This window comes from Apus apus, chromosome 3 (genome assembly GCF_020740795.1).
Source record: "Apus apus isolate bApuApu2 chromosome 3, bApuApu2.pri.cur, whole genome shotgun sequence".
In the NCBI taxonomy this organism is placed as follows: Eukaryota; Metazoa; Chordata; class Aves; order Apodiformes; family Apodidae; genus Apus; species Apus apus.
Genome location: NC_067284.1, coordinates 33,738,591 through 33,760,561, shown reverse-complemented (window position 1 = coordinate 33,760,561; position 21,971 = coordinate 33,738,591). Strand labels below are relative to the sequence as shown.

Sequence of the window (21,971 nt, the reverse complement as noted above, 5' to 3'; positions counted from 1 at the left end):
AGTTTTTCTTACAGTTAATGTACCAGCCGTATTTCTGAAGAAAAGGCAAAAACTGTCTTTCCCACTATGCCACATTAATAATTTGTAAAAGGGATTTTAGACTGAAGGTTCTAAGTTTAATACTGAAGGATCACTTCAATATAAAAGAAAAATACCAGATCTTTATGTTCATTTTCTGTTAAATGAATGCAGAAAACCGTAGTGCCACCAGCGAGATGGTATAAAGGAATATAAGTGTCTAATCAACCATGTGGTAGGGAGGAAAAATTATAAAAACAAAACAAAAGCTGTTGCAATTACAAGAAAACATTATGAAAAGTTTATTTTCAACTCCCTGCATTTTCATGTTTGGCTTTTATCTGATTCCTTCTGCTTAATTGTTATTTGGAACCGTGCCTTGGAAGACACTGCTGCTGCCTCTCCTCTCAATTTGGGAAGTGTGGCCAAGCAGCTCTATTCAGCTTCAGAGCAGTGAACATAATTGGAGCCCTAGTTTGCAAGCATGAAAGGAGGTGCTGTGCCTTTGATTAGAGCTACCATCTCTCTGTGGTGTTTATCTGAAGTGTTATTTCTGTCTTCAGTGTCCACAATGCCAAATTAACATTTTACAATGCTTTCCAATGAGGTCCCACATATTGGCTGCTGCTCAGCTCTCCCTGACGTGGAGCTTGATGTCATGCTCTCTTCTTATTTTAAATGTGATCCAGGACATTTTAAGAAACATAAGATGTTGGGATTTTTCTCTTTTATAAAATCTTTGAAGCCTACATTTCATACAGAATGAGGAGTTGGAATCTAATGAAAAAGCAGAGAGATAAGAGGATAGGAGCCTTGCTAGAATCAGGCAGTCCCAGGACTAAGGTAATTTTACACCACCTCTGACTGGGGAAAGAGACATGAATAAGTTTCCAGTACACATATGCCAGCCCCATTTAAGGGAGGACTCCATATACATACTCTATGCAAAGCAAAACTAGGACTGTTAGCAAAAAACAATGACCAGTGGGGCAAAAAAAAAGAGAGCATTTGCTGTCATGCTTTACTCAAAAGAAACAAGCTTAGAGATTTTTCTGGCTTTAAAACATGAAGCAACTAGTCCTCTGCATCTGGATGCATTTCACACATCAGTGCCCAACACTGTTATTCTCACTTCTTTTTTTAATGGAATCAAGAGCCCTGTCTTCTATATAAGGGCTTTCTAATTTTATGTTATTTATTGCTTCAGAGGGGGAGGAGGAAGAATTTCCTAGCAGAGTAAAAATAAACTGGACATCATCAGCCAGAAAAAAATACCAACACTAGCTGATAGACAGTGTTTCATTTAATATAAAACAAATTATTTAGCACTGTAGATAATTATTGAAGTCATTAGTAAAAGTTTACAACATAACACTCCAGTAAAAAAATAGATTAATGACACTTAAAAGTGAATAAAGACTACAAGTAAAACAAACAGCACAGTTGGATATGAAATATTTCATTTACACAAAAGAAAGTATATTTGGCAAGACTGCTGCCAGAGCAGCCAGGAACTCTGACAAAACCGCAATGAATCTTTATTATGTGCAGAAAACTTCATTGGAAGAATGTAACTGCCTGGAATTTGCAACACTTATTTACATTGGTAAGCATGAATAGTCCCACTGAAGACAGCGTAGTTGCACAAGTAGTTACTCACCAATTCGCTTCAGAGCTGCAAAAATGCAGTCCAAGTGAATATCTGATGTCAGGAAAACATTTTTTTAAAGTTTATGTTTTCGGGTACACCGTAATGTCAGTGTTCCTTTGGAATTGGACCATTCTGAACACTATTTTACTTACAACACATTTAAAAATGCTAATCTAATAACTTAAGTAGTGGTTGGGCTTGCTTTGCTCTAGACCGCAATTTTTCACTTGAATCTCTGCTCCCAATGGATTACCTACAGTCTAAAGAAATGCCTAAGTTCAGTTGTAATCAGCTATTAAATTGGTCAGGATTGTATTTGACAGTTTCAGATTTTACCAGTCCAGTGAGGAGTCAAACATTCAAGTTCTGTTGATTTCAAGGAACCCAGGGCAAAAGCCAAACCAGAAATACACGATGGGTAAGTCACAAGTGGAGCCATTTTACATATTTGAGTATTTTTATTTCTTTGTTTCTTGTTAATCCTAGAAGTGAGATCATGGTTGCAGCTTTCAATATGTGTACTGAATATCACACCAGTATTTGGAATTCAGTTATGACTATGCATCACAGCATTCAGGCTCAAAGGCAGTATTTGTCTTTCCATTTGTGCTTAAGTTGGAGCCTCTCACCACCTTTTTCTTCTTCCTCGGTTCCACCCGACGGGCTACAGGCTCATTTTCAACACCATTAGCTGTACCTGATGATAGAGGAGTATCGAGACCCATCAAGTTGTGCTGATTTTCTCTCTCGCTCCTCTTTACCCTTTTCTTCTTTTTCTTTGCATCTCTAGAGGAAGGCAGAAATAAAAAGAGTAAAAGAAACACAAAGTTAGCCCAAATATAGAGCTTTTTCCACCCACGCCTGATGTGTTAGAGCAATTGTCTGCCTGTCCCCGTTGGGTACAATGCTGAAAAAGCTACAAAAACTACTGTTCTGCAGTAGAAAAAAGACACAATATGAGAACACTCCAGTAATCTACTTTTTAAGATATCATAGCACAGCTTTGAAAAGAACTGCTCATGATCCTAAAAATGATGTAGTCTTGATCACTAGTCAACAAACTTAATTAAAAAATACAAATAGCCAGTCCCCTCCTCTCATAAAAGCCATTGCACTTTTGTTTTCTCTCCTAAGCTCAAACATCAAAATACTTGTAATTAATGAGTAATTCCTGGATTATTTACTCAACAAGAATAAGGCAGGCAGGCAAAGTGCATAATATTAGTTTTTTCTGTTTTAATTTACCTGAACTGTGACAGGTTTAGAGAATCAGAAACCACTTTAACATCTATTTATGCCCTTCCCTTGGGAGATTATTACAATGTTTAACTGTTCTCATGGTATTGTAATGTATTAATGAATACATCAATTGCTGTAGCTCCAATACTAGAACATGCTAAGGAAAAGGTCCTGGAGTTAAAGACTCCCTGTGTTAGAATTCCTGGAACAATCTGAGAAGTACTACTGCACCAGGAAAATTAATCACTAATACAAGTACCAGTCTACCAAACTCAGTGTTCAGCTGGGTCTCATGCATAATCACTTGTAAATTTATGCAGAGAGCACTACCTAGTGTAGCTCAACAAAACCATATAATGGGAATATACATCAGGAGATAATGTCTGTACTGACAAATAGTATCTACTCACTGCTCTTCGAAGGGTGAGGTTACTCTGCAAGTTTTCAGTATAAATCCATTCCAATTTTGAGAAGCAATTTTCATCTTTTTAATATTTGAACATTAGATGTGATGATGTATCAAATCTTAAAAGATACTTAGATAAAAAAACTTAGTTCACTTAGTATCTGTTAGTTAGGTGGACATTTCTCTGTTTCTTCTAGAGTCTGCAGAAGATAGGTTAACCACTTGGCTGAGACAAAAATCTACTACCATTTTGGAAAACGTTTTTTTTTCCTATTAAAATCCCATAATTTCCATCTTGAAATTCTGAAAGATAGACATGTCATGAGGGCTTGTCATTCACTGTTTTTTTACAGCAGGTATTGTGGCAATAATGAATACTATTCTAATAGGCCAACCAGCAATCATTCGTGTAGAGGCTCAAAGAAAGGTACAGTGAGCTGTGCAGGTGCTAACAGTTTCACTTCTCCACAGTGAAAGCTTGTACTTGACAACCACATCTCGATTCTTAAAAACTTAGCGCATAATTTCTATCATATACTGGCACGTGACATGGGTATTAACTTATAAAATTAACTTATCTTTTAACCTTTATTTTCTGTCTCCTGCAGTATCTACATTTGGTAAAAAATTGTGAGTGGGAAGTTTAACCCTCATGTATGATGAGGAATGAGCTGTATAAGTGCATATGGGTAGAATATGGCATTGAATTTTGGGCATAGCTATCCTAATAGGATGTACCTTAAAGAAGGAGATGTCTTAAATGAGCAAAGCAATGAGGTCTCCTCTCAGCCCCCTCCTCTCAAAAATAAAGAACCCCAGTTCCCTCAGCCTCTCCTCATAAGAGCTGTTCTCTAGACACTTCACCAGCTTGGTTGCTCTTCTCTGGACAAGCTCCAACACCTCAGGGTCCTTCTTGTAGTGAGGGGCCCAGAACTGAACATGGTACTCAAGGTGCAGCTTCACCGGTGCTGAGTACTGGGGAACAATCACTTTCCTACTCCTGCTGGTCTCACTATTCCTGATGCAGGCCAGGATGCTGTTGGCCTTCCTGGCCACCTGAGCACACTGCTGGCTCATGTTCAGCACTCCTGGGTCTTTTTCCTCTGGGCACTTTCCAGCCACTCTGCCCCAAGCCTGGAGTGTTGCATGGAGTTGGTGTGACCCAAGCGGAGAACGCTAAAGCTAACTTCTTTTTTTGCTTACTAAAACAAAATAACACTTTCAACATTTCTCAAAGTTTTCTAACAGCAGTTGCATAAAAATCTGTGCAAATTGTTTGAAGTATTTCATTCTTACTGTGTTGCAAGTGAGTCTCTATCTGTGTCATGCTCCGAGCTAAATTTTAGGTCCCCTGACTTACTGGTGACTGGTGACATCTGTAAAAAAAAAAACAAAGAAAACAGGCAGGAAGGTAAGAAGAAGACAGACAATGGGGCCTACACATGTACATAGAAAACCCACCAGCTTCCTGAATAAGGAGAGAATATACCTCGTTTGAAAAAGAATGTCTATCAACCATAAAATGTTAACTCCTATGTGGTTACAAACAAGGAAACAGTACCCTGCTTAAAAACAACAACAAAAAAAGGTACTTGCAAATAAAAAACAGTTTTCAGGTATATGTAGAAACAGAAAGTTAGGAATCTCCTTGAAGTCAGCTCAAGATACACATGGTCTGTAGAGATTTAAGTTATTTCACCTACTACATGAGTAAAGACAGAAAGCTAAAATGCCATTTTACTGCATAAACAAGAGAAACCTGTCTATTTTTTAAGCCTGCAAGTTTCAGACAAAACCAGTTCAAACAACTCCAGGTTACTTTGTAATTCAGGGTTAAAAACCCCAAACCCCAAACAAAAAAAAAAACCAACCCAACCAACCTGGAAGAGTCAGTAAATTCTCTAACTTCCAAGTAGTGGGTCTCTATGCAACTTGCTCTATCAATAAACTAACATCTTCCGATTCCAACATGTCTTATACTTACTGCAAGAATTCCTATAAGGAAATGTGACTGACCTTGCTGAGTTTACTGTCTTCAGGGACAGACTATTTCCTCTACCTTCTTCCACCCAGGCTGTTCAAAGTATCTGATAACTACCCACGTTGTTTCATTCTCATGAAGGGCAGAAGCAAACATAACTGATAGGTCTTATGTCTCACTCAACATTTGCTCTTCTGGAATCAGGTGTACACTACACATCCATGTGTAGCCATGAACTTCAGGCCTCCACAGCACCACAACCAAGCAGAAAAGCTGTGGAAAGCATGGCGATGGAGCTCCAGATCTGGTATCACAAAGCTGTCTGTGAAATACTGTTGTAGGCTCTACCTGGGGTTGATGTTCTGTAAGTGTCCCTTTGGTATGGGATGCATGGAAGAACAAGTTCTACCCAGGCAGGCATTGTAAGAGTGGGGACTCGTTCCTATGAAGACCTTGGAACCTGGAGAAAAAGTCTGAAGCCCTAGGCCAGAGAAGGGAGGGAGATCAGACCTAGGACTTTCCAAAAATATTTTTTTCAGGGACTAAAGGATGAGAAGAGGCTTAAAACTAGCTCAGCCCTCAAAACCTGGCCTACAATTATGATTTTTTAAGACTGTTAGTTGAATTTCAGATTCATAGGCAGCTTAAACTAAAACCTACTACATTGTTTCTGAATTTCTCAAATAGCCTTAGTATTAAAAAGATCAGGCCATCCAGTTCTGCCAAGCACAGAGGTGCTCATCTGCTTGTAAATAAGATGTAAAATGTTCTGCTATGAGCTCCAGGAAACAGCTGTTTCTAAAACCCCAGTTAAAACCGAGCAGTATTAGTAAGGGAGTACCATTCAGCAGCTCTGGACTGCCTAACAGCAGTACAGCAGCTAAAAAAGTAACCACAAAACCAACAAGAATTTTCTGGAAGCATCAGAGAAGAAAAAAAATTACAGTTCTTGACCCTCAAGTCTGCCAACTGTTTGTTTCATTTTGTGTGAACTGAGAGGCAAGGTGTACCATGGTCCTTCCATATTTAACTTAGAGAAAAAATAGAGGGCTCCTTCACAGCAGTTCTTTTCATCATTTGAGCATTAGTTTTGGCATTTTAAAATGGAATGAAAATACTTTGTTTTCAGACACTCAACTTACCCATTGCAGATTTCAAAGACCTAATGAATGAAACTTAACTTCTTGAGTACTGTTGTTCTATTTTAACTTGGAGTAAAGTGAGGCGCAGATGAAAATTGTCTTGGCACACACAAATGAAGATCATATTTGAACCAGAAGCCACATCGCCCAAACCTCAGTTTTAGGTTTTGAACAGTTCTTTCTTAAACTTTGAATGGAATTAATTACAAAAAATCTAGCTAATCTCAGTAGTTGAATGAAATCTGAACATTTTTGTCCTGGTCCTGCTACCTAGTATTATTTTATTAGGTTAATATTATTTTTCTGCTGACTTAAAAGAAACAGGCTCAAGCTCCCACTGACTTACTGAATTAATATATGCACTCTGCCCACAACAACCATGTTCACACTTTAGTCACTAAAATTAGCCTGCTGAAAAAACACATTGCTGGTTTAGTTCAGACAGAAGTCAGCCTATTGGAATGTAATAATCCAACACTGGCAGGGCTATGGAGGAAAATCTACTTCACACACAAAATCCTTGTTAATACAGTAATAAACCTGAAACTAAGTCAATGATAAAAGTAAACACAAAGGAGGAAATATAATGCCACCGATACAAAAACACAAGGGAGTGCTGTGAAGAGAATGACTCTAAGTAATTCATACTTCCTTCAGCATGTATAACCTTGCATTTCCTTGCCATACACAATCACTAATTCACTTTGCTTGCAGTCAAAGCACAATTTCTGAAAATCCTGTGAATGATGCTGAGCTAGGTTTTTTACCCTCCTTTTTGAGTAAATATTACAGAATCTCTACATTGTATTAATACTATAATCAAATATGGACCTTTCTAAAGAACAGCCTAGTTGAATTTCCTTAAGTGCCTCTATAGAAGACTGATTTCTCTTAAAAAAAATTAACTAAGTCTTTTAGTACTTTCAGATACCAGAACAGAGAAAATTACCCTTATTTTAAATTCAGAAGGTTAAAGTATCTACTAAACTAAGCTGCCTAACTGAAGGTTCTTATGATCGGTTTTAAAAACAACTGATCATATAGGCTTTCATATATTCAAGCACAGCATTTCAGCCTGAGTACCAAGGCAACAAAAGCACAGTTAGAGACAGTCCAAAAGCTGAGTTCACCTAACATGGCAACTAATGAGAATTCCTAGGGTCTGTAGAGACAAACACCCAATTCTCCAGAGTATTGCTGAAGTATGATAGCTTTCTTACCTCATTCCTTCAAACTTTCAAGCATGTAATGAGGCAGGAATTAGATACTAGATCTTTTTGAAACAGATCTCAATACCACTGTATTCTCTTGTCTATCCAACATACCTTTGTGTCCCTCTTAGCCCACTCCTTGAACTTTTCCCACCCCAGTGGCGTGACTAAGCAGGAGCACTACTGAAGGAACAAGTGGCGTTGGCAGCAGATGCAAAAAGGCAGTGCAGGTGCTGGTGCAACAAGGGGATGAAGCAGCAGGAGGAGCACAGCCAATGAGCAAGTGGAGCCTGGGAAAGCATGCAGGTGGTATTTGGCTGAAAAGGTAGTGGCAACACAGAATGCATCAAGGACATGTTAATGTAAGGAGCAAGCAACTGAAGTCTAGTGTATGGAGAGGCTGATGAGGCTGTTGATCTCTTCTTTCCCCATTTCTAAACCTCCTGACTACTTGATCTGCGTGGGCAGATCTGCCAGGAAGCTCCACACAGCTCTGCACTATATCACTCTGCACTAAGATTCAGCAAACCTACTGTTGGAAAAGATACAGTGTTAGCTATTAAATTAATCTGGATTGTAGAGCTTTATTGTTAATACAAAATTATTAGGGCTATGTTTGCTTTAGAGGAAAAAAAAATAGTATTTCAGATAATTATGAGTATCTTGAACTTTTCTGTTCACAGGAACAAATACTGAACACATTTGTTGCCATATTCCAATTCTCCACTCTTTGAACAATATAGCTCACCAGGAGAGGAGAACATCAGTTCATATATACCGAAGAAGTGTAGATTTTCTTAAGTTTCTTTCGCTTTGTTTACTATCATAGAGTCTCCTCCCAAGTCTACATCTTTGTGTTTTCTTCTAGATCATGCAGAGATCTCTCTAGGGCTGTGGCCTGCAGGGGTCTCTGACAGACTAAGAGGAAAATTGACAAAATGGAGTGTTAATGAAGAGGAGTTATCAGGAGTGGTTAGTATGGATTCACCAAGGGGAAAGTCATGTTTGACCAATTTGATAGCTTTGTACGATGGCGTAACTGGATAGCTAGATGAGGGGGAGGGAGTGGATGTGGTCTACCTTCACTTCAGTGAGGCTTTCAACATTGTCTCTCACAACATCCTCACAGCCAAACTTCAGAAATGCCACTTGGATGACTGGACAGTGAGATGGGTTGGGAACTGGCTGAAGGACAGAGCTTAGACAGTTGTGGTAAGTGGAGCAGAGTCTAGTTGGAGACCTGTGTCTAGTGGTGCTCCCCAGGCAGGGGTCAGTACTGGGTCCAGCCCTGTTTAATATAATAAACAATGACCTGGACGAAGGGATAGAGTATATCCTCAGCAAGTTTGCTGATGACACAAAACTGGAAGGAGTGGCTGACATACCAGAAGGCTGTGCTGCCATTCAGTGTGACCTGAACAGGCTGGAGAGTTAAGTAGGAAGAAGCCTAATGGAATTCAGCAAGGGTGAGGATAGAGTACTATATGTGGGGAGGAACAACCCCATGTATCAGTACAAGCTAGGGGGAACCTGCTGGAGAGCAGCTCCGTGGAAAGGGACCTGGGTGTCTTGGTGGACAACAGACTGACCATGAGCCAGCAACGTGCCTCGTGGACAAGAAGGCCAATGGCATCCTGGGGTGCATCAGAAGGAGTGTGACCAGTAAGGCCAGGGGGGTTCTCCTCCCCCTTTACTCTGCCCCAGTCAGGCCACATCTGGAATACTGCATCTAATTCAGGGCTTCCCAATTAATGGACAAGTAACTTCTGGAGAGAGTCCAGCGCTAGGCCACAAAGACGATGAGGGGACTGGAGCATGTGCCCTGTGAGGACAGGCTGAGAGAGCTGGGGCTGTTAAGCCTGAAGAAAAGACAACTGAGGGGGATCTCATTAATGCTTATAAATACCTAAAGGGTGGGTGTCAGGAGGATGGGGTCAGACTCTTCTCAGTGGTGTCCAGTGACAGAACAAGGGGCAGTGGTCACACACTGGAGCAGAGGAGGTTCAACCTAAACATAAGGAAAAACTTCTTTACTGTGAGAGTTAACAGAGCACTGGAACAGGCTGGCCAGAGAGGTTGTGGAGTTTCCATATCTGGAGACATTCCAAACCCATCTGAACATGTTCCTACGTGATTGGCTGTAGGTGATCCTGCTCTAGCAAAGGGGACCTCTTCAGGGGTCCCTTCCAACCGCTACCATTCTGTGATTCTGAGAGAGGGGCAGGCAAGCTATCTAGGTGATTCAAACCATGAAAGTAAGTGCACTTGCTGATAGCCTGCGCTGCACAAGGGAATTCTCCCACAGAGCTGTTTCTACAGAACTTGCTCTAATTAAAGATTAATTGGATCATAGATGGCAAGAATGAACATGTTTCCGTGTCTTCTCAGACTAGTCTTTAGGATGTTAAACGCAGTATTATGTTTGTACTTTGTTTTCGATTACACAGTCCATGGATCAAAGATTTATAGCTATGTACTTAACTCCACAGAGCAGCATAGATATCTCCTGTCAAAACTGTTCTAACAGGTCAAGTTTGGGAGAAGTGTTGTGACACACCACCACAATCGTAATTTTCTTTTGGACTATTCTGTACCCCTACATACATTTCTCCATTAAATGAACAACTGATGGGGAGTTCTGCTAGTGGAATTACATGTATTTCTTTTCCCATCACCTTCCTTTTTAAAATGCAATTAACTTATAATTGCTTTTTGCCCACTATGTGCCTGGTGTCTAACAGGATTAACTTAGTTATATCTAGCAGAACTGTGACTCTGTATAAAACAGAGACATTGGCAAGAATTTTTGTTTCCAATAAAAAACAGCTAAACCACTAAGTGTTTAGGTCTAAGCCACCACTCACTAGCTTCTCCATCTATGAATGCTAGAGCCACAAGCAGAGAGGACTTTGCCTTGTCCAGTCTTTGAAACTGCAGAATCCTGGGCCTTGTTCAGGGGTAGGGGAGACCAGCAGGAAATCTGGTTGGTGAAAACTGTAGTCATGGCTCAACACTAACAAAGGAGGCATCTCAAAAATCCAATCAACTAGATTTGAGGGACAACAAATGAAAGAGGAGGAAGAGTGGAGACAAGATACTCCAGACTGAAGCACTATGGTTTATAACAGCTGTTTTCAGTCTTCAAGACTTGGCCTCTGGGAATTTATTCGTGGTTACAGCTTTGCATTAAAATTTGCATAAAAATAGTTCAGTCCTGTTCAGATAGAGGCTATGAGGTCCCAAGAAGAAAACCATGGGGAAGAGAGAAGTTAGTTCGCTCCTGAGAGCTTTCTTAATACTATTTGTCCCTCAACAGTGTGTTTAAGAGCGACTAATTAAACTTGAACAGTACAAACTGCATTTTAATGGGATAACAAAATTCCTAAAAATAGAAAACTACAGAACTAAAAAGCTGAAATATGTTAAAGTCAGGTAACATTTAAGAAAAATGATCCATTCCTCATAGATGGCACCACAGTAAAATTTCCTTTGGAAGAAGGACTTCTTCAAGAATAATCAAGGTAATTACTACTTAAAAAGTAGGATTTGCAAGATGTATCTATTTTATAATGCCTATTCAACAGTTTATGTGGAAGACCACATAGCAGCTTTGTGGACTGATTCTAGAAAAGCATAGTTTCATTCAGCCCAGATGCCAATGCCTTTGGAAAGAGAGATCTGTAATTATCTTTGGCATGAAAGGAGGCCAGAATTATAAACTTTACTGTAATACATTCAGTTCAATTGAATACCATCTGGTTTTGGGTCTGCATTCTCTCTGAACCTTGAAAATGAACACACTTCATGACATGTTTAAAGTTTTCAGTTCTACTTCCAGCAAGAGCTCCATCATATTAATACTTTATTGTTTCCCTCATTAGCATTATCATATCTACCTAGTCTCTCCTCTTCCTAAAAGATAACCAGTCACTGAAGTGTACCCCTGTGTGTAACCTGAAGAAAGGCGTCATTAAAGGAGAAAACAGAAAATAAAAGGTTTTGATCTAGCATTTTTGGAAATATTTTTTAGCAAATTTTCTGTGCTTTTAAATGTTTAGATCTAATAAATAAATTTTGAGCCCACAAAAATACCTACATTGAGAGAGCTTGAGCCCAGGGGAAAATCATCAATTGCTTGGCAGGTTAAGTTTCAGACATGCTAGGCTAAATATTCAGAAAGTCTGGTAACACACTCTAGGGGAAGGAGTGAGAACATGAATTATTTATGTGAACAGTGATAATCCCAAACTTTGTTTAAATATACATGGAATCGAGTTTTGATGATCTCTGGGGTAGATTATCCAAATTGTGCAATAATAATGTAGTTCTTGAAGGTAAACCTTTTCATGCTTATGACCATTTTTTTATAGCTATCATTATTTTTCAAAGATAAAGATACTGGAAAGATTATTTTCTTACACTTTCAATGGCACTTTTAAATAACTGGTTTATTTTTTGTGTATTACCACTTCCTACTCTTCTCACATAATGTGGAACATTCAGAACCCAATGAGATGCGTTTCACAGTGAGTGGTAGGCCATCTTTAATTATAAAGCTTATTTACAAGATTTTCTAGACAGCAGAACACTTCTGGAAAAAAAAAAAAGAAGAAAAAAAAAGATAATGTATTGACTTTGAAATGTCTCTGATTTCCCAAAATTTTGCAAAACCCAAATTCTGGTTTCTAACAGAACCCTATCTGAACTCCTATCTTTTCTACCTTCATCTTAAGGAATCTGAAAAGGGCACACTGACTGGAGCAGCCAAGATGACAGGTCTGTCTCTGCTTCTTGGGATTCTTCACCAGAGCAGCGAGAACTTCACTCCATGAAATCTCTATTGGCAGTTTAAATGTATGTTGTAATTAAAGATGATTATGACCTAACTCTGTGGCTCAGGAGTTAAGTAACTCATAAGGCAGGAAAACAAGGTTTGCATAAAATTATTATGCTATGAATGCAAAGCTGATGGTAGAAAGTATTTTGAAAGTAGGTTCCTTGAACACAATTTTTTTATTATTATTTGCAAAGATTAATATTGGATCTTGAGTATTATGCCTTCTACTAATGCTAATGCTTCCATTTTATTCACTCATAAAATTCTGATGATTAGGCTAGATATGCATTTATAACATCTTCAGTTGAAAAACTATTTTAAATTAAACTCTCTACTGTTCTCAGTAATTAAAACCATAGTAGTATTCTACATTTTAAGGGCTCTTTTTAGTCTATGGTAGCACAATCTCACAAGTAGCTGCTAATGATGATTTTCACAGTAACTGTTTTGCAGTCTAAACAGAGATAAATACTTACGTATTCCTCAAAGCAAACAAAAATAACAACAGATACAGAAGACGTGGATATAACTAAATATTTTGCAAAACATGCTTGTGGCCAAAAGCCAAACACAACCAAAAATTCAGTTATATTTTCCTGCTTGTGGTAACAACTTAAGCACCAATTATTCAATACATAATTTTTTATTAAAAAAAAATATTCATTTCTGCCAAAGCAAAAAAAGCCCAAACCATACAGTATTACAAAGCAATAATTTTCCTTATTTCCCATGTAAAAGAAATTGGCATTTCTTTTTGTCAGCTCTTATATTGAAAAAAACAAAGCGAAAGGAATAGGAAGAAAAGTTGCCGTGTCACTGCTGCAACACAGGAACTGCCATAACCGATCAGCCCCCCCAGTGGTCTTCTCAGCTGGTTTGTCTCTGAAGTATCTGCTGTTGCCTAAAGCCAAAGTGCAGGAGAACCTTCCTTCAAACTTCAAGGCATAGCAAGTCTTGCACAGAGATTTGATTCATCATTTGATTCAATTGACTATCTTCTTGGTGATTTATATGGTGCTTATGTAACTTCAGATAAATAAATAATAATTAAAAAATCAGCCAGATTTGTTTTTCCCAGTCATTCAGATGCTTGTGGAATCTCAGCCACTACCTTGGCCTAATGTGTTATTTAAAAAATTAATCCCCAAGTGCTTAAGTTTAACAGTGTCTTGTAGTAGCTAGGTTCACCAGGTTAACTGAGAATGGTATAAACAAAAATTTCCTTCAACCAATATTAGATGTGTTCTAATGTGCACTTCTCCATGGACTCTTCATGATTTTGTGGTGCCGTTGGATGCTGTGCAAGATAAAAAGCAACATATTTACTTGGTTTTGGACTGTTACTCTATACTTTATTAATTATGTCTTCGGATTATCGGTACGCACTATGCAGACTACCAAAAAAACTTTAAACTAATTATTAAATATTAAGTCAATTTAATTCAAAGTGCCAGCAGAATAAAAGTAAAGAATATTTTAATGAAATATTACTAAAACTGAGTGTTGCTCAAAAAGTGATAATAGTAATAAAAAAACTATTAGAAATATCCTGGTTTGAGGCAGAATGAAGCCAAATTTCCTTTTACTGATTTTTTTTTTCCTTCAGTAAGCTTTCTTTTAACTAGTCACAGAGCCTTCCAACTAAGGCTGATAAGAATGGAATGTTTTTCTAACTGCTGGGGCTTCAAGGTCGCACCTTCACTCTGCCAGCTTAGACACTACGGGGAGATCTGTGACCCCCCCATAGGAGGCTGAATTAGACAGACAGCAAAACTGGCCAGAGATATTCCATTCCATATATCTACGTAAGTTCAGAGGAAGGTCAGAGATCACAGAAGACAACTTCCTTCCTGCTTCTTCTTCCCTTCTCTTCCATCCATGGCCGGCGTCCAGGGAGGACTCCGTCCATCCAGCACCATGGACCCCCAGGCTCGAGCTCTCCTGACCCTCCTCCCTCTCCACTTTCTCCAGCAGCTCTGTAATTTTTCAGGACTGCTCACAGCTCAGGAGATGCTGTGGGAGTTGCTGGGTGTGGGAGGAGGCGAGAGGCTTTTGCAGATATCTGAACATACTTGTATATAATTGTATATATATTCTTTTATCATTAGTGTTTAATTAAAGCTGTGTATTTTAGTTTTCAATCCAGCCAAGTCTCTCTCTTTTTGTCTCCCTCCTTCCCTACCTGGGTGGGAGGGGGAGGGGATCGAGAGCATTGTTGTCAGACCTGAGTCAAACTGTGACAGAAAAATATGTCAATCATAGACACTTGAGAAAATATAAGTGCTCAAAAGTAATCAAATGTTACTTCTCACAGTGTTAATAATAATAAATAATAAATATAATATATATTTATATATAGAATAATAAATACTGGTTGCAAATGTTAGTAACATTAGTTATGTACATAAAAGTATTTTAATCCACTAAATCAACTAGATTCCTAGTAGATTAAAACAGAAAAAGGGAGATGTGGATAAAAATTATTCAGTCCTTAATGAGAATAAGTGTCTCAGCACTTCTCCCTTTTCTAATCTGGGTATGAGTGAAACTGGGTTAGTATAACAACATATTCCCTCTGGGATATCTTCCTTGCCTCCAGCAATGCAGACAACAGTTGAAAGAAATTCTCATGTTTTCCAGTAATATTGCAATTTTTCCTATATTTGTTCCAGTCTACCTTTACTAGAGCATCTGGAGCTAACGCACCCTTGTCTTTCTTGGACAGTGGTTCGGCTAGGAGTTTCTTGGCTACAAAGAGGTAAAAGACACTTCAGATTAATTATTACTACTTGATGTAGCAATTAATTCAATTTTTCAAGTATAGTTAGAAACAAAACACTTAGGAATTCGATTTATAGCAGTTGGCTTCAACAAGATTGGCAAGTGTACACAATAATCTATTAAATGTTACCTCTCTCTATTCACTTATTAAAAACAAAAGCCATACAAAAAAAAAGGGTTAAAAGAAGTAGCTTTGAGTGTTTTAACCCTAAACATTGAAATTTATATTATGCAGCAAATATTATCATGTAAAAAAGAAAAAACTAAGCAACACAGCATATGTTTTGAGTCTTGCAAATCAGACGCAAAATATTAGATTCAATTTTAGAAAGGTACATGGAAAGTCAAGTCATTTGAAAGAAATTTGAACAAAAGTCACTTTTAAAGTAGTTATGTAAGTACCTTTGAGTAAATGAATAGTTTAAATAGTTGGGGAAAGCACAATTAAGAAGAACACAAGTATTTTTGAATAAAAATTTCTCAGATTCTGGTTATTGAGCCAATTTCTGTTACGTTTTTTTTCTGCTTACAAAGTATCCCACATTTTAAGACAATCATCAGTCTTCATAGAAGGGGAACATAAGCTATGTAAAGTTTCTGATCTCTGTTTGCCTGGAGAAGTGAGAGTCATCTGGCCTGATGTGCATATAGCAGTATCTCTAAAGATCTGAAAAAGTAAAATAAAAATCAAGTCTCTGTATTTTCCTTGACTAAAAACTGGCTAGTGTTTCTTTGTTTTTTTCTGTACATACTGTATTTTGACTGCTAACTACAATCACAGAAACAGGAATGCTTCTGTGTACAATCTAGTATGTGTTGTGTAAGCAACATAATTCCATATGCGCTTGCAACCCAACAGAAGACTATATAGTGGGAATGAGGAAGTATTAGATGTAGTCATGACAAAAGCTTTTCTCTCCTTTGCTCCTCCAAACCATGAAGGCTCTAAAGTCAACCCTCCTGAGCACCCCACGGGATGGGTGCAGTCATTCACATGCTTTTCAGCAGAAACATCCACTGACCAGGAAGCAGCCTATCTCCTGCTCTGGTAATAAGGCTTTATGATCACACTGTATACCTTTAATTAAGGTATTATTACATGGACTGAAAAACTCTCAAGAGGAAAACATAACAGCTTTTTACTAAGCAACACAACGAGAGGGAAATTTCATGGCAGAAAATCCGAAGAATCTGTGGGCAGTGCATAGTCGAAGAATGAAAGTGCAGTGCCTGAATGTCTGTCAGGTTCTGACAAACCCATGTTGTTTCTTCAACTGGTATTTATACCCGGTATCTCTGAGAGATACTTCTGTAAACCTAGGAGTCAAGGGGAAATTTGCCACTTGTTACAGTGGTGCAATGGGAGGCAGAACATTTAATTGCCGCATGATGGAACAGCCGGTTCCACACGAGACAAACATCAGACAGCTGATGAATATCTACCTGTTTGCCTAGAATGAGGTCTATACACAAGGAATTTTTCCAAGACTGAAAATTAATACAGTCCAGCTGCCACACAAAAGACATACTCCACCACTACTTACAGAGTCCTTCATTCTCAAATTATTACCTTATGAAGTGTTGGAAAACCCTCCTCTGCTTCTTTTGGTCCTTCCAGCAGGAGAGGAGCTGAATCTGGCACTGATCCTGAAGATTGTTCTCCATATTCTTCTGCAAACAGCATCCACAATTCACCATTATGAGGACCACAAAATAATTATGAATGTGTCCATTTTATGTGAGCAACCATGAAATGACAAACTAGCCAAGTAACAGGATGTGAACTGAAACAGGTGAAAAATGTTTGAAGCCAAACTTTGTATAAGAATTTATAAAAATTTGCCCATTAACTTTCATTTACATTAGTAAGCTTAGACTTAAAAGTAATTTATATATTGCTTATTTATATAGGTAAATATATAAAATAAAAACAATCAAACATTTACATGACTTAAGAACCAAGTCCCTACTGACAGCAATGCAGCTGGTACTTAACAAACATACCATATGCATTTCTCTTGATTAAATAATAAGATGGCCACCAACTGAAATAACAAGTTATATACCAGGGTGGTTTTTTTGCACAATTGAACAACTGCCTCAAAAATTTTGTTTCATTTTTTTTTAAGAACAACAAGCCATCAGTGAAATCTCTTCCTACAGACTGCTCTCTGGGTTATTTTGCAAGGAAGAAAGGAAGGAGAAAATGCACAGGATGTGCAAGGGGACAACAAAGAGGAAGGACAGTAGTTAAATTGACTTTAACTATGATCACCAAGTTAGCACAGTGTTACGTCCAAGGTTGGGTTTTGGTTTTTTTTTTTTTGGAAAAAGGCATAAAGACTAGACTTCACTTGAAAGACAGAGGGAATAACTAGAAAAAGGGGGGAAACTTAAGAAAATTTGGGTTAAAAGATTTCTAAACACCAGTATAATTGAAGTTTGATATTTTAGGAGGGCAACTAAACACTATGTCCATAAACTGAATAATAGGAAGTGTCAGGATGCTGAGCATTTTCGTATCAGTTGACTCAGTAGGATGCTTCCTATATTATTTGTTCAGATTCATTTAGGTTTTTCTGCATTAGTTAATTCAAAACTGTTTTAATGCCAAAGACCTGGTAGCAAGTTCAATGCTCAGAGTCGAGATTTAACCGCTACTGTTCTTTTAGAACTTCATACTGAAATCCACTTATTTGCGAACTAAGCATTCTCCATTAGAGCAGAGGGAAAATCAACAGTTTTTACAAAAGTAACTTTAGATCTAACACAGAACACCTAAGAAAAAACAAAGATATCTGTGAAATGCTTTGATGTGTCCTAAAATGTTGCCACTGTAGGGCATTAACCAGGGGTCTATATGTAAGAGGAAATGAGGAACCAATCCAGTTGACTGACCATTAAGACAGTACCATATAAGCTGGAATGTGTAAGTTCCAATACCTTCCTAAGTCAGGTGTGTCAACTTGCTCAGTGGCTAGCTAACTTTACACAATTTCTGCATCACCCTAAATAATCAGTATGTCATCTTTGTGCTACATAAATTCCTATATTCAGAACAATAAGCAGTACAGCATGGTAAAATCTTGGACCATCAGTTAAACCCACACCGGTATACCAGGAAGACAGAAGTAAACTTACTTTCACCAGCCACATAGTTAGCTGGAAAATAGCCTTGCTGTCCATTTGCTAGGCTGCCAAACCACCAGTTATCATTATCTTTGTACAACACTTGGATAATGTCACTGCGATGGATGGTTAGCTCATCTGATCGATGCGCTGTGTAGTCATAAAGAGCCACTACCTAAAAGAGAGATAAGAGCACCACAGCTTTATCACAACTCTGCCACAGAGAAGAAAGCGCAACATTCACTTCCTCTTGCAGAAAAGCAGCTGAAACCAAAGCTGCACTTTGGTAAAAGCTGAGGCTGTCTCAAGTTTTGCTAATGGGATCAGGGGTGGTGGGAAAGCAGCAGGAGAAGCAAGATAAAGGACTGTGGGATTGTAGAAATGGTTAAGAACATTCAATTCACTAAGATTAGCTTCAAAACAGCAGCTGTTAGTTTTATAAGCAATTTACTTGTGAAGCAAAAGGAAAAAAAAATACACTTCATACATTCATTTTCTCAGAATTGTTACACCACCTTCAGATCCCATTCTGTGTGTGCTCATGAAGCATGTGTTCAAATAAATACTTCAACACTACGGCAGCTTCACCGAAGGAAAAATTTAGTTCACAATATTATTGCCAAGTTTTGCTTTGATCCCTTAACTTTTGTGTGTGTGTGTGTTTAGAAAGAAGGATTTGCATACACAGTTTTATAAATATCTACCCAAAATATTTATATTCCATTTCACATAATAAATCATTTGCCAGTGAAATACTACACTTGGTATTTTTCTGAAAAAAGTATACTAATAGTTGTCAGCACCATGCATGCTACCTGGAATACATCACTAGAAGCCTGCTTTCTACCCTGAACAAGAAAACACCAAGTATAGTTTCCTCTTTATTTCCTATGCCCTATGAACAAGAATTTGTCCTAATGAATTCAGAGCAGAAAAGACTGAAAACAAGTGAACTGAAAGAATAAGGGAATTGCTCACTTCCCTCATCATAAGTGAAGAGCAAAATTATGACCTATTTTACACAAAAAACAGTTTCCCCACATATAATTGTCACCTTGGATTCCTCTATGAAATTGTAAGTAAAGAGGTCAGAAATAGGGATTGCTAGGAGTGACAGGAGGTTACAAAGGATCAAAGGAGACAACACAGTTGCCATGAAGATAGGGATTTATAGAAAAAGCCTCCACTTCTTATTTCTCATGCATGCATTTAAATCCTGAGACTGCTGACCTGCACAGTGCTTTTTCTATTTGTATTTATATTTTCAGTCATATAAGTTATACAAGAGTTATACCTGTAAAAATAAAGCAAATGTCACTTGTATTTTCATACTTTCATGCCACCAATTAAACAGATTAAATTACAATGAATGGAAAAAGACGGAAATGATTCTACCATTGCAAATTCTATGCGGTAACTTGTGAGCTGGTCAGCATCTAAGAAGTATTATCAACACAGTTCTCAGCAGATGGGAAATTTATCTAAATAGGCATTCAGGAATCCTTAAACTTACCATCTTAAACTTAAAACTACAAACCATCCTTTATCATAACTCTCCTACCTGCATTAGGCATTACACAGTAATTACAGGTGATATTGACAATACAGAAATTTCAACTATAAAATAAAACCAAACTAAAACACTGATGAACACAACAGAGAAACAGTACAGAAGTGGAAGCTTGCATGATCATGTTCAGTAAGGGATGCTCTAACATTGCCCACTTCAGTTGAGTGGCAATGGTTTTCCTAGCAATAGTACTACGAAAATTGTGAGGTCACTTTAGGAAAAGAAAAAAAAAAAGAATGCCATATAACACTATTATTTGGTAGCATTAAAAACAAAGCAAGGCAGAGCAGCAAATACTTCTTTTTGTAATGTCTTTTGTAAGATAGTTCTGGTGTAAATGTTTTGGTTTTTGGAAAAAAAAGTTGTAAGAATTCAGTAACATGGAAACCATTCAAGGAAGTCTCACTTTCTGTCTCCCAGAAATAAAAAAATTGAAATACCAATGTGTCCTGTAATACAACTGTTTTAGCAAGCCTGACAATTTAAACAAGATGTGGAAATTACCCTTATATTCTCTGGAGACATATGATCAGAAAATGACCGTAAGAGGATACATGAAATACACCTCAGGACCAAAGAAGAATATAAAATACTCGTCATTATGCCCAAAGCAACAAAATCTCTTCTGGTGTGACATTCAGACATATTTTAAGATCTATCTGGGTCTCAGTTAAAGCAAAAATACCCTATATTAATCAATATTTTACAAAAGTATTTTTCAAGAGTGATAGAAAAACAGCACTAAAGTGGCTCTGCCAGTTACAAACACATTGGTAAGAATTACAAAATCTAAGGTAGCAAAAAAAATCCTTGGGATCATGTTGAAGGTGCTTTCAAGAGCACAAATACAGTGTAAAAGGTATAGAAGATACTGCAAAAAATTACATAATACTTACTGTCTCTTGCCCGAGTGGACAACTGCTTCCTCCTCTCACCCCCACTGCAGTCAGGCAGTCATCACTCTAGAATAAGAAATTATTTTTAAAAATTAATATGAAGTATTTTGGTAAACTATAATTTTGAGTATTTTCATGTCTACTGTAAAACAGTAAAAATCACCTGTAATAGAATACTTAAAAAACCCAACAAACCAGAAGTGGTGTTAAGCAACACTGAGTAATATTGGCTATGCAGATATTTGGAAAAGATAGTCAGTTTTTCAAGTATGTATACTACACTAAAGACAACATGGTGGAAGACAGAAGATCGGTGATTATGCAGTCTTAAGCTTGTTTGCATTGTAAATAATACAGTAGATGTTTAAGATGTTGCAGTGAACTTCACCTCTAAACCAGTATGCAAAAGATGACACTTTCATATAATGAAGAATTTCAGGTTGATCTTAATAACCAATACTTTCCATTTAATTCTAGTTCTTCTATCTTTAACACTTACTCTTCAGACTCCCAATGAAGTCCACACAATAGCAGATATATAATGCAATAATTAGGAAGTCCCTGAACCTACAAAATTTTATTTCTGTCAAACAACAGAATTATTCGGTCGAAAGAAGATTTAAAACAAAAAAATTATGGAAATCAGCAGAGGAACAACAAATTAGAACAGAGGAAGAGATGGAAGTTCTTTGCTTGTGTTACTTAATTTTTTCCAATGGTCTATCTTCTCTTGCATTTTAAAAATGCATACCTAAAATGTATTGCTCCTTTTATATTCTGGGTTTTTTTTATTAGGGTGATCCAAGGAGCTTCCTTACTGCAATCCTTAGCAGAATAAATGCCATTCTCTAGAAGAGAGATCCTTACCCTCAACATTGTTTCCCTAACTTAGCTAGGCTTATCTTATATGGGAAAGAAGTCCCTGATGATCCTGAAGAGAAGAGTTCCATACAGCCTCCAGATGGTTCCAGTAATGCCACAGTAGTTAGACACAAGCAGTACATACAGATGAAACCAGTATAAAAGCAAACAGTTGCACTCAGTTCTTATAATCTATCAGAACATCTAAGCCTACCACCTAAAGAGTTCTGAATAATTATGTACATACAT

The 21,971-nt window shown here is 37.6% G+C and overlaps 1 protein-coding gene across 6 annotated transcripts in view; it reads right to left on the bottom strand.

Moving 5' to 3' along the window:
• Positions 1 to 1,303: 1,303 nt before the first annotated feature.
• The window catches only part of AHI1 (Abelson helper integration site 1), an 88,823-nt gene continuing 68,155 nt past the window's right edge, over positions 1,304 to 21,971 (bottom strand). For 2 of the 6 annotated variants that reach the window (XM_051616008.1, XM_051616007.1), the window contains 5 exons: positions 20,862 to 20,927; positions 18,408 to 18,570; positions 16,837 to 16,937; positions 4,611 to 4,690; positions 1,304 to 2,455 (listed from right to left, as the gene is read on the bottom strand). In XM_051616008.1, coding sequence (XP_051471968.1) covers positions 2,227 to 2,455; positions 4,611 to 4,690; positions 16,837 to 16,937; positions 18,408 to 18,570; positions 20,862 to 20,927 — 639 coding nt within the window. In that variant the 3' untranslated portion in view covers positions 1,304 to 2,226. Of the gene's footprint in view, positions 2,456 to 4,610; positions 4,691 to 12,854; positions 13,783 to 14,960; positions 15,234 to 16,836; positions 16,938 to 18,407; positions 18,571 to 20,861; positions 20,928 to 21,971 lie in introns of those variants that run through there. The other 4 variants (XM_051616009.1, XM_051616010.1, XM_051616011.1 and 1 more) reach the window with 4 other exon arrangements.